The following is a 20479-nucleotide window of genomic DNA, read 5'->3' as shown; positions in this document are numbered from 1 at the left end:
AAAAATTAAAGTAAAAAAAAGATAAAAAGAAAAAGCAAATAAAAACAAAGCACAATATTAATAAACAAAATTAAAATGTGGTTAGTTAAACAAATTAATATTATAAAAATAAAAGTAATAACCACGAAAATACAGAATTAATAAAATAATAAAAACATAAAATAATAAAAATATAGAAATAGAAATAAAAATAGAAATAAAAATGAAATAGAAACATTTTAACACTTAGAAAAACTAAACTAGTCTGAAGTTTGGTTTATTGATGCAGTGAAGGAATGGGCCAAGCACTGCCAGCCACCCTTCTGCGGGGAGTAGGGCTGGATCAAACACCCCCCGAGACACCGTGGCATGGAAAGCCGATCTGTGGGGCCAGACTTGCGTCCCGTTGCCCAGAAGTCACCCCCGCGCTCCCCGCTCCCGGCCGTGTGCCTGTCCCTTTAAATCCCGGCGGCCGGGCCAGGGAATCCCTCTCGAGCGCGTCATCCGCGGCAAGGAAACCCGCGCTCGCGTCGTGCGACGCAAATGACCATTTTTGGCAACGTGCGACAGCGGACGGGACCAAGCGGGGCGGGGGGGGCGGGGCCTGCCGGGAACAGGTCGCCGCACCGCCCCCGCCGCTCCGCCCTCACCGCCCGCTCCGCCGCTCTCTGCAGGCCCCGGCGGGGCGGGCGGAGCCGCGGGGGCGGTGCGGCGGGCGCGGCGGAGGCGGGCGCCGTCCCCCGTGCCCGTCCCGCCTCCCCCGCCAGGGCGGCAGGTGGGAGGCTCCGCGCTGGCAAGGTGGGGCCGGTGCGCCGCGGGTTTGACGTGTGCGAGTGCACATGGTGCGGCGGCGGCGGGCGGATAATAAGCGAGCGGGGCCGGGGCGATGCCATTGCTCTGAGTCACCGCGGGCGCGCGGAGCTCCCGCTCTCCGAGCCGCGGGGCGCAGGACCCGGCTGAGTCACCCCCGTGCCGGGAAAAGGGGCGGCCGGTGTGTGGTGGTGGTGGTGGTAGTGGAGGAGGAGGAGGAGGAGGTTGGGGGGGCGGAGGAGAACCGCTCCGCCTGCAGCCCCCGGGGCCGCGGCCGCTCCGCCGGCGGGGCGAGTCTCGCCAGGCAGCGCGGAGAGAGGACATCGGCGAGCGCCTGCCTGCCCGCACGGCTCTGCTCCCGCCGCGCCGCCGGAACCTCTCGTCCCGTTCCGTCCCGTCCTGCCGGCGCTCAGCTGCCGACTGAGCTAAAAACACATCGTTATTATTAATTTTGTTATCTCTTTTTTGTTGTTCTTTTTTTTTTTTTTTTTTCTTTTTTTTTTTATCCCCCCCCCCCCCCCCCCCTTATTACCTCCCAAAGCCTTTTTTATTATTTTTTTTTCCCCTCTTCGCGGCGAGCGTTGGGAGGCGAAAGGCAAGAGCCGAAGAGGTCGGGAGGGAGAAGGGGGCGGGGAGACGGCGAGGGAGCGGCGGGTGTCGGTGTGGGAAGGCGGGGACGCGGCTCCCCCGGCCCGACCTCGGACCATGTATCAGGACTACCCCGGGAACTTCGACACCTCCTCCAGAGGCAGCAGCGGCTCCCCGGGACACCCCGAGACCTACTCGAGCGGCGCAGCCCAGCAGGTAGGGCCGGGCGCTGCCCCTCTCCCGCGGTCCCTGCGGAGACTGCTCCGAGCGCTCCCGGCACGGGAGTTCACCGCCACGCCCGGGGAGCGGCCGGCGCTTCCTCGGCGGTGGAGGCGCGGGCGCCCGGCGGAGAGGCGCCGGCCGCGGGGCTGCCCACGGCCGCGGCCCGTCCTGTTGCCCCGAGCGGGGCGCTGCCGCTTTCCTTCTCTCTCTCTCCCTGCCTGCCCGCCCCGGAGCGGGTGCCGTGACGCGTCCGGCGGGACGCTGACCGGAGTTCCCGGCCGGCCGGGCCAGGCGTGCCGTGGGAAGTACGGCCTGCCCCGAGCGGGGACGCGCGGTGAGGAGCGCCTGGCGGGCAGCCGCCGCCGCGGCCCCAGGTGCAGGGGGGTCGGCGGGGGTCTGTGCCGAGCCCCCGCCTGTCGCCCGGGAACCCGCCGCAGCGGCGGGCCGGGACCAGCTCATAAGTCACAGGGCTCCTCCGGTCGACTCCGCTCCGAGGTCGGTAGCGCGAATACAGGGACGCACCGAACTCTTCCTCCTTCCTGCTTTTGTTCTCGTCAGGAGCTTCTCGGTGTCCCAGCACACCGCTCCTGTGCGGGCAGTGCCCGCGGCTCTCCAGCACTTCGGGCGGCTTCCCTGGGACTTTGGGAGGTGCTGCTCAAGTTATTCACGGTGCTGCTGCAGCCGCCGTGGAACGCGCAGGGGTAGCTGAAAGTGGGCTCTGGGTCTTTCAAGCGCCCGCAGTGGTCTTCCCGCTTCTCACCCCGCTAAACTTTGGCTCCGGGGCACTGACACTATCTTTGCCTTTCCCGCGGTGGGACCCCGGGGCCAGCGGAGTGCCGCTCTCCTCAGCCCGCTGCCCGCCCGCTTCTTGGTTCTGCCTGGAGCCGCTGGCCGCGGAGCGGCCGGCGACGGCTTTTCCCGAGCTGGAGTTTCCTGGGGCCCACAGGAGCGCTCCCCGCGCCGTCCGGCCCTGCTCCCCCCGCAAGCCCCGCTGCCGGGCGGCGCTTGGAGAACGGGAGATATTTCCTGTGGAAGCGGCGTGAATTCACGGACCTAAAAGCCCAGTCGGGTGGTTTGGGGTTTTTTCCCTTTCATTTTCCTAAGAAAGCACCTCGGAATGACTTATATGCCTAGATAGACTAAATCCACCACTTCTGGGGAAGGCATTACACAATCGGGCCAGTTATACAAACCTGGGTTATTTCATAACTTGTTTACATCAGCTGGCCCAGCCTCAGTCTTTTTTTTGCCTTTTCAGAGTTGGGCTTCACCCCCACCCCCCCCTTCTCACAATATTATTATTTCTTGTGAGGCTTGTATGAGAGGACTGGCAGCATAAGCAGAGTTGTAGCCTTCGCATCAAGAAGTCATAGGATCATTAAAAAAAAAAAAAAAGGGAAAAAGGTCCAGTTTTAAACTCTGCCAGCCGTACCAGCCCGTGACATTCCTCACATTAAAGAAGTTTTACCAGAAATGACTCGCTGCCGCTCCCCGCCTGTTCCAAATGCATCTCGCTGGTGCCCTCTGCGGGTTGCGGACTGAGGTTTCCCGGGATTCTAGCTCAGCTAAAGCTTATTCCTTGGTTTACAGTAAATGCCGGGACAAGGTAGGAGAGCGGGAAGGGGGGCTGAGAAACTGGAAACGCCCGGCAAGCTGCAAGTCCTCACTCTCCCTTTCCTCCTGTGATTCAACAGCTGCGCTGGATTCGAGCACTTGCTGCGGGAGGTCGTGAAACTCCGTCACCGCTTAATAGTTGAGCTGTCGTGGTTCAAGCTATAACTGGGTTTTCCCCTTTTTCTGGGGCTGCACATCTTCCCCAGGCGGCTCGTGTGCGAGGCGTTTGATATAGGGACCAGAGCCCGGTTTCTAGGGTTACTATCTGAAACGGGGCTTTGAGCAGGACGTCGGCTTAGCAAGAACATAAATGTTTTCTTTAAGAATCTGGGAGATTTCTCAAGGCCTTGTAGATCGTCTTTCCCTTGATCCTTACAGATGTTGTAGATTAGGATCAAATGTAAGCGTTGCCTTTACCCCAGCAGTCGGGCTGTTATGCTCATTCTGGTCTAGAGAGATCTGCGGAGTTTTATCGCTACAGAAAATATGCATTGCAGAAATTTTTTCTTTAGCGTGTGCTTTTTTTTTTTCCCCAAAAGCAAGAAAAGATGCATCAGTCACATGTTTAAATGGAAACTGTGTCTCTGAGCCAAAACTTTGATGCTTTTTAATTATTTTTTCCCATACTGCACAGCACTGGAACATTTTTCTTTTAAGTTGCATGTCATGCTATTTTCCTAATCACTGACTTGCCATGTGGTAAACATAGACTTTAATGGGAAGAGTTTGTGTACTCTTTCAGATCAGTCAACTTTCCCCTGAGATATCATAGCACTGTGTCCAGTTTTCCTTCAAGGAGATGTTCAACATGGGAGACCCATCAGGGGCTTTGTATTTATTATATCACATATACTGTATATTTGATAACTGAGTAGTTGTTACAGATACTTTGGGTATTTTCTTGGTTGCTTCGTTGTTGGATTTGATTATATGTTTTTTGCCTAGCCATTTTACCCTTTTCTCAACTGGTTTCTGGTGCTGCTCAGCACTTAGAGATGTAAGTGAAGGTCTGGAGAGGAACGAAGAAACAACAGGGTGTGGTATAGAAACTCCTCCCTAAGATGGAGAAGGGAACCATGAAGACAAAGCTTGAAATGTTTCTGTGTTGTCTGTGCTACTTTGTGAGCTGCTAATGTAGTCTGTCCCTAGCCATGGTAGGACTTGCTGGAGCCTCCCCCGACTGTGGATCTGAGGAGGCTCCCGTCCAACCCCATGTTTTTAAGACAGAGCAGAGACTGACCTCAGTTCTTGGCACTCTTAATAACAGGACTCTTTCTGTTTGCTGTTTAGTTGTTGGGGTTTTTTAATGATACCTTCATCTGTGTGTTGCTTGGGTCAGGAGGCGAGCGGTGGCTTGGTGGTTGAGCGTGTGCTGCGTGTGTAGCCCTGCAATCTGGCTATCACTACATCTTCTCTGTAGTGCTGGGAATTCCTTGCAGATAAGAAGAACCGAGAGCTGGCAGAGAGGTACCTCCGGGAGCCTCTCATGGGTCAGAGGATGAGAGTTGTGCATGTCCTGGGAGATGAAAAGGCAGGAGGGGCTCTGGAAAGAGGAGAAATGGGGAGGTGGGTGAGGGCAGGCAGTGCTGCAAGGCTGGCAGAGGGACTGAAGCTTTCCGAGACAGAGAGGCATGAGGAGAGCAAAGCTGGGGCTGCAGTTTGGGGAAAGGTCTGGCATTCTGATATGAGGAGGCCAGTGCTCAAAGGGGCTGTGTAGGGGAGGTGGCAGGGAATTCAGGGCCTGCCACTGCAACCAACAACATCCCAGGAGTCAGAGCTGATGGTCACTGGGCAGAGTGAGGGGGCCAGCAGCATTTTGGCACAGGAAAGCTGATCCAGTGCAGTGTTCTAGCAGGGAAGGCGAGGTATGTGGGGAAAGCCTGACCAGTCAGGAAGTAATGCTTGTAAAACCTGGTGGTAGACTGAGCACTCTGCATCTGAAGACTCAGCCTGCCACAGCAGTGTGACCCTTAATTAGTTATCCTGGAAAAATACTTCCTTTCGAGAGTATTTCAGAATACAGATTTGGAGGATTTTTTCTTTCTAAGATATTTTGTGTTATTAGAAAAGAAGCTGGTGACAGATGGGGCATGGTACCGAGAGGAACTGATCTCTTCCCCAGGTCTGCAAGGAAGCATCATGGAGCTGCAGAGGGATGTGGCTGAACTGAGCAGCTCCCCTTTGGAGTCCAGGAGATTCTACTAGTGTTAGGGAAGGATCCTAGGTTGAATACAGGAGTGATTGGAAGTGAAGTACTCACTTTATCAATAACTTGGAGCCTGATCTTTGTCAGATGCTTGTATTATATGTGGCTGATTTGGTGGTGGATCTGACTCTCCCAACCTCTGTTGGGAATTTTTAGCCTGTTGCTGGGTGTTGGAGGCAAAAGTTTGCTCTGGAATGCAAATGGCGTCTGGATGGCAGAGCACCAGATCTTTGAATGTTTTGCAGCCATAGCTTTCTAGTGTCCCTGAAAAGAAGACAGGACTTTTCCTCTCTGTTTTTTTTGGATACAAAAGGGATGGTGACACAGGTAGGTAAAGGTTTTGGTAGAAACCACTCATGGAGCAGGAAGCAGGCCTCACATCCCTTGAGTTGAGCTTGTGGTTCAATTAGTCTTGCACTTAATTCCTTCTGTGAAGGTAAGGTTCCTTTGTGTTCTGGTTGTAGAAGCACCAGGGCATCCTCCCCTGTGCCATGTGGCAGAGCAAAGGAGGGGGTTTGCACCCATAAATTCTGATGTAGTGTTGACAGTTTGCAGCTCTGGGCCTCTATAATTAACTGGGAGAGGTGGCACACACTCTGAAATGTGGGGTGAGATGAGGCTGTGTTGGACTTAAGCTCCAAGTGAATCTCTGAGGTTCTGTTGGGAGGTTTTGCCAAGGTCTTGGTGCCAGTGTCATCTTCTCTGTGTAATTCCCCCACCTGCTTAACTTGACTCACTCCTTCCTTCTCTCATCCTTTCTTGCTAGATGTTCAGCTGTCCAAAGCTGTAAGTCGGCAGTTGTCAGTATTCAGACTGGATCTCCTGATCTCCAGGCGTTGGCAGCTGGCTAATGCTGGCCCAAAGTGCTGTAGCTATCAGAATTTGAAATACTATTTGCAGTAGCCTTGGTTTAACAAAGTACTTAAGGTGCTTGACTAGGCACACCCTGAAAAGGAAATCTGTGTTGAAGTGCTGTACCTTATCTGGGACGCTTACCTGAGCTGAGGTCAGGCTGATGCAAGGGCTCTCGTTTCTCTGGAAAGCCAGTTTGTCGACCCAAGAATGTGTGTTTTTCACGGAATCATTTCAAGGCTTACAAATCAGTGGTGGTGACTGCCGCAGGTCCTACAAGCCCTGTCCCTTGCACAGTGATTGCTGGAGCAAGGCATGTCTGTGTGTTAATCCCAGTCTAACCATTGAAAGCCTCCCGAAGGAGCTCAGCATAGACAAAAGCATTCTTTCTCCCCTTCTTCCCCCTCCGGGGACAAGCGATTGTTTTCCTTGCAATTTAGTGCCAGCATATTATCCAGATGGATTTACCTCTGTCTGAAACAAGGTGTACATGTATTTTGGAGGCGATCATTACCTGCTGCCTTGGTTTTACTGCTGCCTTGTTTTGTCTAGACAGTGCAGAGAGCTGCAGGGAACTTGTCCGATCTGAATCCTAAGACCTATTTTATAGGCTGCTATTAAAATACATATCCTCGCACGTAACCATGCTGGGGCCGGGTTTCTCGCCCTGCATGTGTGGCAAGTGCAGAACCACTGAAGAAGAGGCAAGCTGCTGTTCTTGCCATACCAAACCCTATGTGGACCAAGCCCAAATTTCAGGGCAGTCCTTTGGTAGAAGGCAGCTTCATCCTTCTTGGTGGGGGCATTTCAAAACTGAAGTTTCTCTTCCTTTTCTTTGGGCTCACAGAGAAGTGTTTCTCTAGAAACTCCTGAATTCCCCTTTTACTCCCCACCGGAAGGAGCGGTGGGCACAGGCAGGAGGTGGCAGCGGTGGGGACACTGCCTGTGAGGGGAGGCTGGGGGGGGTTGTAGGGGAAAAGGAAGGAGGCTGGGAGAGGCCAGAGCTGCTCCAGAGGGAAAGTGCCTGAGCCCAGTGATTCCTCAGGGGGCTGTGTCAGGCAGGGGCAGCCTGGGATGCTGCAGAGGCACCAGCTGCTGGTGTTTGTGCTTCAGGTGCTGCTTTGATCCTCACTGGTGCCACTCCTGAGGGCCTAGCTCGTTTCGGAATAACCACTTATGTTCTGCTTTCATTGACGGTTTCTTTTCTTCTCTGTCCCTCTTCTCCTCTGCCTTTCCTCCTAGAAATTTCGAGTAGATATGCCAGGATCAGGCAGTGCTTTTATCCCTACGATCAACGCCATCACAACCAGCCAAGACCTTCAGTGGATGGTCCAGCCCACCGTCATCACCTCCATGTCAAGCCCTTACTCTCGTTCGCACCCCTACAGCCACCCGCTGCCCCCGCTCTCTTCGGTGGCCGGACACACAGCCCTTCAGCGTCCTGGTGTCATCAAAACCATTGGGACAACAGTAGGACGGAGACGAAGAGACGAACAGGTAACCACAGTGGGGAGAGCAGCTGAGAGTGCCCTGAAAACAGATGTACAGGGATTCCCCCCTGCCCCCTCTTGGGATCTCCCAGCCCCAGAAGGGAGCACTGAAGTCTGTCCCCGGCACTGTACAGGTGCTGGGGTTTCTTAGGGTGCCGTAGAGTGTAAACTGAAGACTGACTCTTAGTGCTGCTTTCTCATTGTGTGGCGAGATTTACCCGATCTTCATCAAACGCTTTGCACCACCAGGCCGCATTGTGGCTCGGTTTCAAAAGCAGGTGAAACTCTGAAGTCGAGCCCTGGGTTTCAATTTGAGTGTCTCTGCAGCTCCAGGCAGAAGAAAACCTCCAAGCAAGCAGAGGACCTTTCATGTAGGTCCTTTACAAGTCTGACACCCAAATGACATCACTTAGGGTTTTCTATCTGCTCTGTGGCAGCTAGCATTGCTCCAGTCTCAATTTGTGTGATACCCCCAGTACCAGCCAGCATCATACAGGGAGAACAGCCTCTCTAGAGCACCACAGCTCTAGCAGCAAGAGTCTTCTGAATATCTGGGGTCCAAATCAACATTCCCACTACAAATATGCAATTGCTTGATCTTTTTGCAGCAGTGAGGTGGGGATCCTGTAAGATATTTTTCTGCTTCAAACCTGGTGGCATTTTCATAACTGGGGTGGAGTGGCTTGTACCACTGCTGCCCTGTGCTCAATCTCCTGATGAGATTATCAAGCCAGCACTCTGGATCTGCAGGGAGGTAGACCAGGTGCAGGCACCTCATCTTCTGGAGATCCTTTCAGCCCTGTCGATCTCTTCTTAGTTGATCTCTTTCTTAGTAAGAAACAGCCTTCCCCAGGGCTGTCTGGTGAACAACTATTCACACTGCTAGGCTGATTTCTTTTTTAAAAAATATATCTGAATAAACTAGATCTCCCCAAATTGTTCCCAAGCAGCAGTTGTGTGGGTTGCTGCAGAGCAGTGTAATGAGACGCACTGCACACCCTCCACACAAGAGCACACACTATTGCGTGAGGGCTGTTTCCAATAAGTCTCACCAGCCCTTCTTTTACTTCCACGTCATCTGTTTTGATTCACTGTCCGATTATTTTATGTGAAGTTGGTGTCTGGTTTAGACCTAAGAGGTTAAAGTCAGAGTTTAGCAGTACCTCTGTACAGGGAGCTCGTATGGGTGCACTGAGGACCCATTTTTGGGAGGAAGAATGGGGCAGCCGTGGTGGGTCAGGTACGTGCCAGCCCTTTCCATCAGCTGGAGCTATTTCCCAGTTTCCTGCGTGCAAGGCTGGTGTCCAAAAGCAAGGAAGGTCTCACGAGAACTGGAGGAAAAATTAGCAACAACTAATTTGTTTGACAAATGCTGCCTCTGTGTTCACAAATTGGCCGTGAAGAGATCACCATATTCTCTGCTTTATTTGTTGTTCAGAGTTATTTGCTGAAGGATGCCTGCCAAGCAATTCCTGGCCTGTGGCTTGTTTGCAGGGCGTTCATTGTGGGTCATTCAAAGCCAAGTCCTTTTGATTAGACACGTGCTAAGGCAGTACCCGGGCACTTTACCGTGGCTCTTTGGCTCAGGTTTCCACTGTTGGTGCTTTGAACACCACATCGGAGTGCCTTTTTGGAAAACATTGTGTAACACTTTATGAAAAGAGCCTGTTTTGATGAATGTTCCTGACAGTGAATGCACGTATTGGGCTTGGACAAGCTATGGATAACGCGTACAGCAGGGGCACGAAGAGTGCCAAATCCAACTGCTTTCAAACAAGTCCAGCAACCACTGACGGAATATTCCTTTTTAGACCTGGTAAAATATTAAGAACGTCTAGATTAGGGGTTTCAGGCCTGTCTGAGATATTTTTTTTTTTTTTTTTACAAGGCAGAGCCTCTGAAACAGATAATTTTAAAATGACTGAAGGCCCTGGGAGGAGAAATTTTGCTCCCAACATATTTCAGAGAGATGTGTGCTCCTAAGGCATGAAAGGGCTCTTGAAAACTGCACAGAGTCCCCAAGTCAGCATAGCTTCTGCGTGCATACTTAGTGCTTTGCAATACTGTAGATACTTGTGTACAAATACTTTCTTACCCTGCACACATCTGGGCTGGAAAGGGAGTGGCCAGAGCTGTAGAGGGGAGAGTGGGGCCTGCAGGGGCTCCTTACTGGGGGAAATATGCTGCCCAGCAGAATGGAGGTACTCTCCACCCTAAAATGGAGCACTGTGATCTGCTGATGGAAAAGTTTTTGGGCCTAAATCCTGTGTCTTGTAGTCCTAGAAGTTCTTATGTTGCTCAGTGAGCATCCAGGGGCTCGCACTACATACAGGTGAATCACCGACACAATTCAGATCCTGAAAAAAGCAGAAATGAGCAAGCTGAATGTCCAGAGGCTGAAGTAAATTCACTGAAACACCAAACATTAAAATTAGGGAGATAGAGGAAGCCAAAACAACCCAGACTGAGGTTAGAGTAAAACTAACAATAAAAAGAAAAGCTGGTAAAAGGATGAATGTCTCATTTGCAATATGTAGAGTCCATGAAGATGTTAAAACCAAAAGCTTCTATGAAAAGGGGTTTCTTTCCATTCTCTGCTGGCATGTGCTTTGAGGTGCTGTGAGACCTGACACTTGCTTTGCAGGGTGTCAAGGTTTCACTTTTGTTTGCAGTCACTAGCCCAGAGCCCCTGCAGCACAGACCAGCTCAGTGAGGCTGAAGTCCAGGGCATGAGGTTGATCCCCAGCGGAGGAGGATGCACAGCTGAACATGTGCCCTGAATCCCTGTGGTGGTCTGTTGCACCCTGTCCATGTGCTGCTCTACTGGCTCCCCGGCCTTGGCAGAGGCACAAACCTATCTGCTGCTGCTGGGATTTGTAAAACCTTGTCTCAAACCCCAAAAGCTAGGCATAACTTGACCAGATCTTGTGGGCTCCTGCTCACTTCCTCTGTTTCGCAAGAGTGTAGCTGGATGGATTGCTATGGAATTGCTCCTGATTTACATCAGTGAGGATATCAGCTGGCCTCAGGAAGCCCTTGGTATCACTGGAGCCTTGCCTGCTGATGCAAGAAGCAGTATGTTATCTAGCTGAGTGCTCAGAAATTTGAGGTCAAATTTTTGGGTAATATAAATCATTGTTGCTTCACGGACTCCATGGGAGCTCTGCTATTTTCCCTGTCTCCCCCTCTTCCCCATCCCCGACCTTCAAGCAAGCAACTATTATTGTGTGGGAAACAGCAGATACTTTCTTTCAAGAAAGAGGCACTTACAACATCATGCTCTGGTTTTGCTTAACGTACCACCCAAGTTGTGAAACAATCAGAGCATCTTTTATCTGTTTGGCCTTGGTGCAGATTCACTGTCCTCTTACACAATCTTCTCCCTGCACCCTGCTCCATCTTCTCCTCACCCTTCTGCTAAGATCTGGTGCAGGCAGAGATACTGTGTGCTTTCATCTTCTGCTGACATCAGTGAAGAGGGGGAGTGCTCAGCATCCTGCTGGATCAGGCCTTTTTCCTTTGCGTTGCGGTTAAATCCTCACAAACTTAAAGGAATGCCTTCATCAGATCTGATTGTAGATTTTCTTGGCACTTGCCCACAGCTGTCGCCTGAGGAAGAAGAGAAGCGAAGGATCCGGAGAGAGAGGAACAAATTGGCAGCTGCTAAGTGTCGTAACAGGCGTCGAGAGCTAACAGAGAAACTCCAGGCGGTACGTGCTCTGCATACATTTCTCCTTCCTTGTCTCCTGCCCTTTGGACCAGTTCGAAGGGCATTGTTCTTCCTCCACTAGCATGTTCAAGGAAGATGCTTCACAACACACTCTGCCTTCCCCTTCCAAGGCTGCCCAGTAGCATTGCTCCTGCATCAACAGTGGTTGGAGGATGAGGAGGACTTAGACTTGGAGCTCAGGACCCTACATTCTCCTTGCTGAGTGTCCAGAATGTCCTAGGAGCTCTCTTCACTTCTGGCTTCCCAACTAACATGAGTCCCCTTGACTCTGGTCTTCCATCAGTGAAAATAAAGGTGCTGTGTACCTCAAAGGCAGGCTCTTAAGGACAAAAGCACTGAAGAGGAAGGCTCATCTGAAAGTAGTAGAAAATAAGGATGTTATGTGTACCTATCAAAGCTGCATCCTTTAGGCTTAACCTTTCTTTGGGCATGGGGTGGGGGTAACTGCCATCCTTCAAAAAGGAAGCACTGCAGAGACGTGTGCCCTAGTGCCGCAGGGGTAATAGTTAGCTAAGATAGAGAAGGTAGGAGATAGGTAAGATAGAGCGTAGGAACCGAGGGGTGGGTAAGGGACTGGTTGAAGAGGAGGCAAGGATGGGTTGTGTTGAAAGAGGCTGAAGGGAAAGCTCCAGTGCTTCTGCTCAAGGACCAACCTGAGGCTGGTTTTATCCAGTGATCTTGTTAACAAGCACAGCAGCAGCAGTGAAAGCACACCAGTGAAATGTGCTTCTGACTAGAATTCAGGAGGTGTTCTCAGTTAGGGGAGGCAGGACATCCTATAGAAATGTCATGACTAAAGTAATAGAAGTGAGAGGAGTGCAAAGTGGGAAGTCATATCCTGAAGGAATGAGGGTGAGTTCTTTGTGAAATTATGAGTTCCTCATATGGGAAAGTACTAATTGCTCACAGATTGACTATAAGCCATCAGTGCAATGTGACCATGGGAAAGGTAAATGTATCAATCATAGGATGCATCAAGGGGTACATCCAGTGGAGACAAAAGTGTTAGTCATTAGGGCAAGAGTCAGGCAAGTGTCGGACCTAATCTGGAATACGCACTACAGAAAGAAACATTTTAGAGATTGCTATACACTAACTCTTGTCTAAGTGAAAAGAATATGATTAGCTCAACACAAAAAACAGTGAGAGGAGATATGGGTCCTCTCTGCTAAGGTATCTGTCAGGCAGAGCAAGGGAGAAGACTGAAGTCATGGGCCAAGACAGAATGGCAGAAGCTGGCCATCAGAAAATTAGGGTGAGTTTATGAGAAGATTATTTATAACCCTTAGTTTGGTGAATTTGGGAATAGCCTACTAGTAGACACATGAAACACAAGATGCTCAACTGGCAATGACCTGGTGCCTGCTTGGCTCATGAAGAGTCTGGAATGTATCTGTCTGTGCCAGATGGGACCTGGACTTGATGTCCATGGTCCAGGTGAGGAGTAGTTCCAGAGCCTTTGGTATTTATTTATTCCCCTTTTATCTGCAGGAAACTGAAGTGCTGGAGGAGGAGAAGTCAGTGCTGCAAAAGGAGATTGCTGAGCTCCAGAAGGAGAAGGAGAAGCTGGAGTTTATGCTGGTGGCTCACAGCCCTGTGTGCAAAATCAGCCCCGAGGAACGTCGGAGCCCACCATCGAGCAGCCTTCAGAGCGTTAGGACTGGAACAAGTGGAGCAGTGGTGGTGAAGCAGGAGCCTGTGGAAGAAGAGATCCCATCTTCCTCTTTGGTCCTTGACAAACCCCAGAGGTCTGTCATTAAGCCCATCAGCATTGCTGGAGGTTTTTATGGGGAGGAGGCACTCAACACTCCTATCGTGGTGACCTCAACACCAGCCATCACTCCTGGCTCCTCCAACTTGGTGTTCACCTACCCGAACGTGTTAGATCAGGAGTCTCCTCTCTCCCCTTCTGAGTCCTGCTCCAAAGCTCACCGGAGGAGCAGCAGCAGCGGGGACCAGTCCTCGGATTCCTTGAACTCTCCCACCTTGCTGGCATTGTAATCCCCCTGCAGTCCCCTATTTTGCCAGTGTGTTACATCCACCCACAATACCATGGGGGGAGTCCCCCTCCATGGGATTAGAGACAGGCACAGGATCGTTCAAGCACAAGGGCAGCAAGAACAAGGATGGGGAAGTGCTACAGCTCCAGGAAGGAGAGTGAGGACCAACGCCAGCTCCCTGGAGGCAGGCAACGGCAAGGGTGGGACTGACATGCCAGGACTATTTGGAGAGGGTGCTGTTCCCTCTGTAGGAACTGCCTATGAAAACCTCTTTGTGGCCATAGTGGACTTGGGGAGCACTCCTGGCTGGGACTGAAGGCGAGCTGCAGACAGTTGCTAGTCATCCCTTTCCTTTGTGGATTGATCTGATCAGTTGTGCTCTGTGCTTAAATCATTCTGGTTAGTTGATCTTACAGCTTCTCTCTTGCCCTCTCTCTCTCTCTCTCTGCTTATCATTTCCAATGTTGTCGATCCCATTACATTTCATCCAGTTGCTCTGAACTCTAAAGGCTTGTTAGGATTTTTCCTCCTGGGAGCAGCTGCGGGAAACACATAGGTTGCCCAGACAGGAGGGGGACAGCTGGGAGGATGGGGAGAGAGGGGAGTCAAAAGGAGCCCAAGAGCTCAGCAGCAAGGGCAGAGTTTGTGATCTCTAGGCTGGGGCACAGAGACAGCAGGAGGCTCATATGGAAGCCTTTCTCTTTTAAAATGTAGATATGTTTGTCTCCTTGGGCTCCTCAAAAAAAACAAGTTAGCATCTCAGGGCCAAAGTACCATCAAAAGCTTCTGGGCTGGCACTTACCAGTGTCTTTGGCAGGGTTTTACCCTGGTTTGCTGGATATCACGTTTGCTGCTTGTTGTTTACTTTTCTTGGGCTACCCAGTGTCTAGGGAGTATTACATCTTCCTTCCTATCAGAGCTTCTGACTCAGAGCTCTAAGATTCTCCCCTCCCCTTGGGCATATTTGCAGAACATGCTACCGAAAAAGAGGGGGCACCACATGTCTATAAATCTAGGATGGAGACAGGCAGCAGCTAAGGGGGTGAAACTAGCTGGTTGTACCCTTGCTGACTTTTTCCTTGTTGGGAAACAAAGCAGCATACATCCACCAGCTCTTACTGGTAGGTGTTGTTTGCTCAGAGATTCCCAGTTCTGAGGTTGCGGGGAAGGTAGGGGGTCCAACCTCCAGCACAGCACAGGCCACAAGGCACTCCTGACCAGGCAGGAGTGGCATGTTTGAAGTGTTGACCTCTTTGAACTAGAAGAGAGCTGTATTAGCCATAAACTCTGGCAAATGATAAATTGACAGCAGAGGAAAATTGATTAGTGTTATTTGCACCTCAGTCTTTGGCCTCTTTTTTTTTTTTTTTTTTGCATTCTAATTGATCTGGGGTTTTTGATGTTGATTGGCCTGAAGATGAAAAAACAAAGCAGAGGGCTCTTCTGGTAGCCCTGGGTCCTTGTCTTCTCCAGCCTTAGGGCTTGGCTGCTACTACTAAGTGCTCACAGAGGGCACAAGCTCTCCAGTGCTGATGTTCACTACTGAAAACAGTAACATGTGTAACCTATTTCTACTTGGGGCCAAGCTCAATCCCTGTTGATGTCAAGGCACTGACAAACCATGACCCTGTGCACACTAGGATTGCCCAGCTTCCAGCTAAGCCACTTAGGGGATGGCTCTTTGGTCCTGCCTGTTGAAGCTGTGGTGGCAGCTATTTATTTTGGTGTGATATTTTCTTGTTCTTTTATATATTTTTTCTTTTTTTTTTTTTTAAGTCAACCGAAACCAGAGTATTTCTTGGTCAGGCTGGACCTGGAGAAATGCAATATACAGTTATAGGGCCAGTCCTATGAGATGCAAAACTGCTGCAGTTGCCACCAACTCCACTGGAAATTAATAGGGCTTAGTCTTGTGGAACCAGACTTTTACTCAGAGCTGGCTTCACTCAAACCCTGGCCACTGCCCATTCCTCGAGTCATTTCAAAGGGACACTACTTTTGGCTCTAAAGGTAGACTTTGGTTTTTTATTAATACTATTATTTTTAAACCCAAGTATTTACCAAACCTGCCAGAAATAAATATATGAGTGATATTTTTGCTTCATAAAGCTGATTGGGATTCTTTTCTTTATTACTTAAACGCTTTCATCCTTATACCTGTGCTAGAGGTTTCATAACACGTAAAATTGATAAAGGAGTTCTGTTGTCCTTACATGTACATCAGAACTTCCTTTTTAATAAAGTAGACCTTAAATTTCCCATAGTTAGCACAGAGGATCCTCTTTTTCCTCAGGTTTTATGTAGATGATATCACTTTAGGTGAAACTGCTGCTTCTCTGTCTCCATTTTGCCAAATGCTTGCTTGGGCCAGTCTAGGTTGAGAATCTAAAGCTGTTCAATAAAATGTCTCTGCATGTCATTTCCACTCATTTTTTAGCAGAATGCAACACTGACAAGTGGTGAATCCTGAAGTGATACAGCTACTTTTGAGGCTAGCTGACCAGTATTTCTGTCTCCAGGGAGATCAGGAACATCTATCCCTTCTAGGGGTTTTAGGAAGTCAGGTGCCTCCTCAGACCTAACTGGTGGAATAACAAAAACCTACCTTTGCTTTTGGTCACTGAATCATTGCCAAAAGGAGCTGCAGCTGGTCCTTGCCCACTGCCTCCTGCCTGGTCATTGACCTTCTCAGACACAGGATGGGATGCTCCCCTTTCCTGTCCTGTGATACTGATACTGTGTGAAACTGCTTAAAAAGAGGATTATTTTCTACTGTTTGAAAAAAGCCCCAAATACCTTGTGCCTGCCAGTTTTGTCCCTCAAATCTCTCAGAGGATGTCTGTGATGGGATCATTGGTTCTTGGAATTTTGTATTTTGTGGATCAGCCTTACTTTTGTTTGGTTCCTGGCAGCCAGGTACAACTTGAACTCTGCTGCAGTTTTGGTCTGGCCCTGCATTTTTTTTTTTTTGTGTGCTCTTTGGGAATTGATTGTCTTCCCTGTCCCTAAAATCCCCTGCCGATTCCTAAATTTGGTGTCTCCATGTTCTGCATGTAATGGGAGTGTGGGAGCTGTTATAACTAATGCTGACCAAGAGTCGTTGAAGTCAATAGAAAAAGACCCAGGGAATTTCAGCTGGTATTGAGTCAACCCCCTAGTGACTGGCTCAACAAACCCTCTCATAACATCATAAATTAATTAATGCCAAAATAGGAGGAGCAGTAGCAGCTGCACTGAAGGAAACATTCAGCTTCCGGGTGATGTTTACCATTCCAGTTTTGCCCTTATTCCTCCTTCCCCCCTCCCAGTTGTGGCATTGCCTTCATATATTCCTTTCTCATAGATGTGGAGACTGGATAAGTCTCAAACTACTTGTGATGTGATGGGATTCGGGACCAACATGCTGGGGACAGTAGCTGTCTGTTGCATTTTTTATAATTATTATTTAAATTATCTGTTTAGTTCATCTGAACCTTTAATTTTGCTGCTTACTGTGTGTAGGATCCACCTGGCCTTCATCCTAAATGAAAAGAAAAAAAATGAAAACAAACTTAAGACACCTCCCTTCTCCCTGGTCTCTTACTATTTATTGGCAGGCAGCCGTCTTGTGCCTGCTCCAGCAGATCTGCCCGCCACTAATTTAACATCCTCCCAACTCACATTCTTGGTGTTTGGTTGTTGCCTTTTTTTTTTTTCCTTTTTCATGTTGCTTTTTTTTCCCATTATAAAACAGACTTCTGAAATGTATGAAATCTTACTATTATGACACAAGTTCATTTTCATTAGGAAGGCCAAGTCAAACATTTTAAGAGGTGGGGGGAACAATCTAAATTTTATTTCTTATTTATTTATCATGTTTACATCTTTTTTTTCTGTTTAAGACTTGGATATAATAAAGAAAGCATTAAAAATACTTCAATCTTCTTTTTTTAGGCTAATAATATTTTTTTTTTGATTCCTTAAATGAAAGATTCTGGGTTTTGTTGTTGTCTGTATAAAATGTAAAAAGAGATATGTTTCAAAAGATGCATTATCATTCCTCTGTGAACAGTAGGTGGAGTTCAGGACAAATCTCAGAATACAAGATAATAATAAAATCCCATCCTGTTTTACTTAATTGTTCCCCTCCTATCCTGTATGATTAAAGGGTTATTCCACTTTCTTGTTTGTGGTTACTTGATGTTAAAACCATAATAAAATGTGTAGAAAATAGGTATCCAATTGTTTTTGCTCAGTGAGAGGATAAACTGTTGTATATATCTTGATATACTGTGTAGTTCAAAGTAACATCAGTAAGGGATAGTGCATCTTTATTAGAGCGATGTTACTCGTGTCACTAAAGTCTACTTTAAGATCCTCAGATACAGAAAGGGCCTGATTCTGATTCCACTCTCCTGTGGCCAAATTGAAAGCATCAGTAGCATTTTGCTGCTGCAAAGTGGGAGTCAGAGGTGGAATCAAGCCTCAGTGATTAATAGGCGACCATGGGGATTACTGAAGGTTTGGGGGCACCATTATCTTTTTTTTTTTTTTCTTCAAAAGTTTTATATCATGGTTTTTCTTTTTTATTGTTTGTCTGCAATGAAATAGTTTCTGCCAAGGAGGTTCTTAAAGATGACTGCTGAAGTGGGACCTTTCTTTGCTCCTGGTGATCTTGATATAGTTCTTTCAGTCCTGAAGAATCTCAGCTCTGAGGCATTCTCTCTGCTGTTGTCTCTTTTCTGTTCATGTTATTTTACTGAATTACAGGCCTACACTATTTGCACTAAAACAAAAAGCTTGTTAGAGAAAGCTTGCTGCTATGAAAGAAAGAACATATTACAATGGTTTTGCTTTTACAATTTTAACTGAGTAGCATTTTGTAGAATAAAATCAATTTAGACTGAAAAGAAAAAATGACTTTTCTTTTTTCCTCTGCACCTTCTTTCCCCCATACTCCTTTCTTTTCATCCAATTCCTTGGTTGGTATGATATTCCCCTCTTCTCTTTTGGTGCTCAGTTGTAATGATTGGCTATATTGTTGACTATGCTGCTGAGAGTTATGACACTTGTAAATCTCGTTTTAATGACATTGTGGACACTTTTGTATAGCAAGAGCTAACTGGAGTTCTTCTCTCTGTTAATTGAAGTCATTAAAAAGCTCCCTTTGCCATGAAAAATTAAAACCTCGCATGTTCCTTCAATATGAACAAATGGGTACAGCATTGCCAGGTGCCCGGTTGTAGTAGCACATTTCAGGGCTTCTTTCATAAAAGCCGCTGCAATCCAGACAGCTGTTAGCTGCAACAATGGTAAATGGGACAGAGGCTAGCAGAGCAGCCCACCTGGGCTAAAAGGCAAATAAAGCACTAATCCTTTCATCTTGGCTTCAAAAAGGAAAGGGATAGAGGTAGAAAATTCATGCTGAGGTGGCTTTTTTTTTTTTTTAAAAAAAAAAAAAAAATCCATCTCCTCAGCCAGAAGAACTCAAAAGCTGCTCTTAAAATGTGGGATGGAGAGCAGGGTTGCTTCACTGTCAGTAAGGAGGAAGTTAAGATGGAATTCCCTTGCTCACCTGGGGAAAGCTCCAGCCCTGGAGTGGAAGGAACTCAGATACATCAGGTTGGGAGTGGAGGATGTCATATTCAAATTAAAAAAGAAACAGTGGTGGGGAGGAGATAGGTGAGTCATGGCTAGGCAAACTGGCACCAGACCAAGCTGCTCCTTACTCATGGACTTCCTTAGGAGTAATGTCTGCTCTGGTTTCCTGCTGGTCCCTTTCCCTCTTCTTTTTTTTTTTTTTTCTTTTTTTTTTTTCCCTTCTTTTTTACTTTTTTTTCTTTTTTTAATCCCTGTGTTCTCACAGTGTCATGGGGAAGGAGATGAGAGATGTTGGACTAAGTTACATGGCTGGAGTATGAAACTATTTGTGAAGTCATGGGGAATACTGAAGGTATCAGTCACCAGAACTGGGAACACATGCACATGCCTGTGTGAAATGAGCTCAGCTGCCAGGAATCCATATTGTAGGAAAGTTGACACGAAGTCAACATAGGTTTTGGGCTGTAGAGCTGGAGCCAAGGGGTCAAGGATGACAGAGGGGATTTGGGAGAGCCTATAGGAGGCTTTTTCTAAATGTGTTTGCCTTGGTATGGCTCAAGGAAAAAGCAGTTATTCTGGGGGGCATGGCAACTACAAGCAAATATACCAAAGGACACAGGAGCATCATCTCTTAATATCTATCTCCTCTGGGACTTGGGCATGGAGGAGTCCCCGTTTGATCTCCTGCACACAAGTCTTCTCTAAGGGGAGTACCTCCAGGATTTCCTGCCTCTAGAAGGGCTTTCCCATTACACTGGTGTACAGAGGCATCCAGCCTTGATTTTGTCAAACCAGCTCCTTTGGCAGCATATACCTCCTCCGCCCCCTCCCAAAAAAAGGCTAACGGGAGGATATGTTCTTGCTTGCCTCCTGCCAACCTGAAGTGCTCCCTAAGCTCCTGTTTGCTGACAGCGCCCTTCGGAAAGGCTTAATATTGCTTGTCTGCAAATGCTGGTGGAGAGGTCGGGCCTCCCACTTGATTTTCTCCCAGCACTGTCTGATTGCAACCACCTTTTATCATCATTAGCTCCCAGACTGTGGAATGTCCACAGCAGTTACTGTAACTTGGTTTTGAAGGATAATATTGCACAGCAGAGCAAACTGTTTTCTACCATTCTGCTAGATGTGGGAGGTCAAATTCTACCACATTGACATGGAAATTATGTTTTTCCCAACATCCTCATCTTGTTTTAGATCACTTCACATAGGGAATTTCCCCTCCTTCTGAAACAGGCTCACTCTCCCTCCACCCTACAATGCCCTGACCTGGTGATGTGAGTGAGGGATCTGTGTGTTACCACAGGGCATGCAGAGTCCTGCTAGAAGAGAGATCACCCATTCCTTTTGCAAGAAAGGTTGTGAGGGTTATCTGCACCAAAACCTCTTCCATCAGGATCAGCATACAACC

The 20479-nt window shown here is 48.4% G+C and overlaps 1 protein-coding gene across 1 annotated transcript; it reads left to right on the top strand.

Annotated features, from left to right (window-relative positions):
* The first annotated feature begins 809 nt into the window (after positions 1-809).
* Positions 810-18656, top strand: FOSL2 (FOS like 2, AP-1 transcription factor subunit). Its single transcript, XM_027641598.1, has 5 exons — positions 810-970; positions 1331-1593; positions 7514-7768; positions 11364-11471; positions 12983-18656. The coding sequence occupies exons 2-5, from the start codon at positions 1495-1497 to the stop codon at positions 13490-13492; spliced, it is 972 nt and encodes a 323-aa protein (XP_027497399.1). The 5' UTR covers positions 810-970; positions 1331-1494; the 3' UTR covers positions 13493-18656.
* Positions 18657-20479: the final 1823 nt, after the last annotated feature.

The sequence above is a fragment of the Corapipo altera genome, unplaced genomic scaffold, assembly GCF_003945725.1.
Source record: "Corapipo altera isolate COAL_440 unplaced genomic scaffold, ASM394572v1 48b, whole genome shotgun sequence".
Taxonomy (NCBI): Eukaryota; Metazoa; Chordata; class Aves; order Passeriformes; family Pipridae; genus Corapipo; species Corapipo altera.
The sequence above is the reverse complement of the archived record's forward strand: the minus strand, read 5'-3'. Positions and strand labels throughout refer to the sequence as shown.

What these genes read in the sequence shown, in the direction of transcription:
- FOSL2 (XM_027641598.1), top strand. Translation starts at nt 1,495, where the DNA reads ATGTATCAGGACTACCCCGGGAACTTCGACACCTCCTCCAGAGGCAGC. An exon ending in GGAGACGAAGAGACGAACAG is followed by an intron (nt 7,769 to 11,363) that starts GTAACCACAGTG and finishes ACTTGCCCACAG; the next exon opens with CTGTCGCCTGAGGAAGAAGA. An exon ending in TAACAGAGAAACTCCAGGCG is followed by an intron (nt 11,472 to 12,982) that starts GTACGTGCTCTG and finishes TTTTATCTGCAG; the next exon opens with GAAACTGAAGTGCTGGAGGA.